Source organism: Gavialis gangeticus, unplaced genomic scaffold (assembly GCF_001723915.1).
Source record: "Gavialis gangeticus isolate Ggan-Ray unplaced genomic scaffold, GavGan_comp1, whole genome shotgun sequence".
Lineage (NCBI taxonomy): Eukaryota > Metazoa > Chordata > Crocodylia > Gavialidae > Gavialis > Gavialis gangeticus.
Window position 1 is genome coordinate 50625927 of NW_017729034.1, and position 1706 is coordinate 50627632.

The following is a 1706-nucleotide window of genomic DNA, read 5'->3' on the forward strand; positions in this document are numbered from 1 at the left end:
GGAGGTTGGATGACCACCTTACTGGGGTCGTTTGACCCCAGTACTCTTCCTGCCATGGCAGGGGGTCGGACTAGATGATCTGCTCAGGTCCCTTCCGACCCTAGAAACTATGAAACTATGAAACTCCATGCTATCTAAAAATTGCTGTGATAAACATGTTTTCCTATGCTCCTATGCTACTTTAATATCCTTACTGAATTCGTAACAATCTAGTTTAATATGAATTAAGGATTTGTCAAACACATACAAACAGTCCTCGACTTACAACGTTTTGAGTTACGTTTCACACTTGCATTGTTTATAAATTGACACCCTGTTTCAACTTTATAATGTCAGTTTTGACTTTACAACGCTTGATCCGATGCAACGCCACACCAGCCAACAAGTTCGCTGCATCGCTCATCTCCCTGGAGAACATCTGTCCAAACTTCCTTGGACACTTTCTTTAAGAAAGCAGACAAGACTCCAGAAAAACCTGCAGCCAAGACTCCTGAGAAGAATCCAGCCAAGAACCCTTCAAGAAGTCCAACCAAGAGCCTTTCAAAAAGTCCAGCAAAGTCACCTCAAAGAAGTCCTTCAAAATCAATATGACTGCTATTTATATTATAAATACATTAATGTAACTATATTACTCATCTATAATTGATTAAGTACAAAATTCTGGGCTATTTTTGGTGAAAATAGGGTATTGGGCCTTGGCTCAGGAACCAATCCCCCATCTATAACATTGTTTCTTATGAGAAAATTGGTTCCAAGTTACAACGTTTCAACTTAAGATGCAGTTTTCAGGAACCAATTGTGTCCTAAGTCCGAGGACTGCCTGTAATTTGAATATGAACTGTATTATCCTTACCTGTTGTATCAGGCCAGAATCTGATGTAAGACTCCTGATGTTTACAGATGCTATTTCCAATGTAACTTGATCTGTTAGGTACTCCTCATCTAAGACAAAGAGAGTCTGAAATGTTGATCTTTCATCCAAATCAAAACTTAAATAATAAGATGGAAGGGTATGGTTGTGGGGTTTGTGGGAGAGGGTCTGTGGGTATGGTGGGGTGTGCAAAAAAGCCCCCAGTGTGCACACTCCAAAGCTGGTCAGCACCCACCCCCTGCCCCAGAACAGCCTGTTTAAATAAGTAGGTCCAGATACTCTTCACCCAAGGGTGCTGAGGGAATTGGCAGGGGTCATAGCAGGGCCCCTGGCATGGCTTTATGAGCACTCATGGGGCTCTGGCCAGTACCAGAGGATTTGAAAAGGGCCAAAGTGGTCCCCATTTACAAGAAGGGGAGAAAGGAGGACCCCGGCAATTATAGGTCAGTCAGCCTTACCTCAGTCTTTGGGAAGGCCTTTGAGAAAATTATCAAGGAGCACATCTGAAAGGGCCCAGCAGAGAAGGTAATGCTCAGGGGCAACCAACATGGGTTCATTGAGGGCAGGTCCTGCCTGACTAACCTAGTTTCTTTTTGTGATCAGGTCACATAGTCCCTGGACAAGGGTGTCAGGGGATGTCATCTTCCTGGACTTTAGGAAGGCCTTTGACACAGTTTCCCACCACATTCTTGTAAAAAAACTTGGTGACTGCAGCAATGATGCCTACACAGTGAGATGGGTGGCAAACTGGCTAGATGGTTGCACCCAGAGAGTGGTGGTGGATGGGTTGACCTGGAGGGATGTGGGCAGTGGAGTCCCCCAGGGACTGGTCCTG

General features: G+C 44.7%; 1 protein-coding gene across 2 annotated transcripts in view; it reads right to left on the reverse strand.

Annotated features, from left to right (window-relative positions):
* Positions 1 to 1706, reverse strand: part of EDARADD (EDAR associated death domain) — a 67065-nt gene that overhangs the window by 41913 nt on the left and 23446 nt on the right. For both annotated transcript variants that reach the window (XM_019527484.1, XM_019527483.1), the window contains exon 4: positions 854 to 942. In XM_019527484.1, coding sequence (XP_019383029.1) covers positions 854 to 942 — 89 coding nt within the window. The remainder of the gene's footprint in view (positions 1 to 853; positions 943 to 1706) is intronic.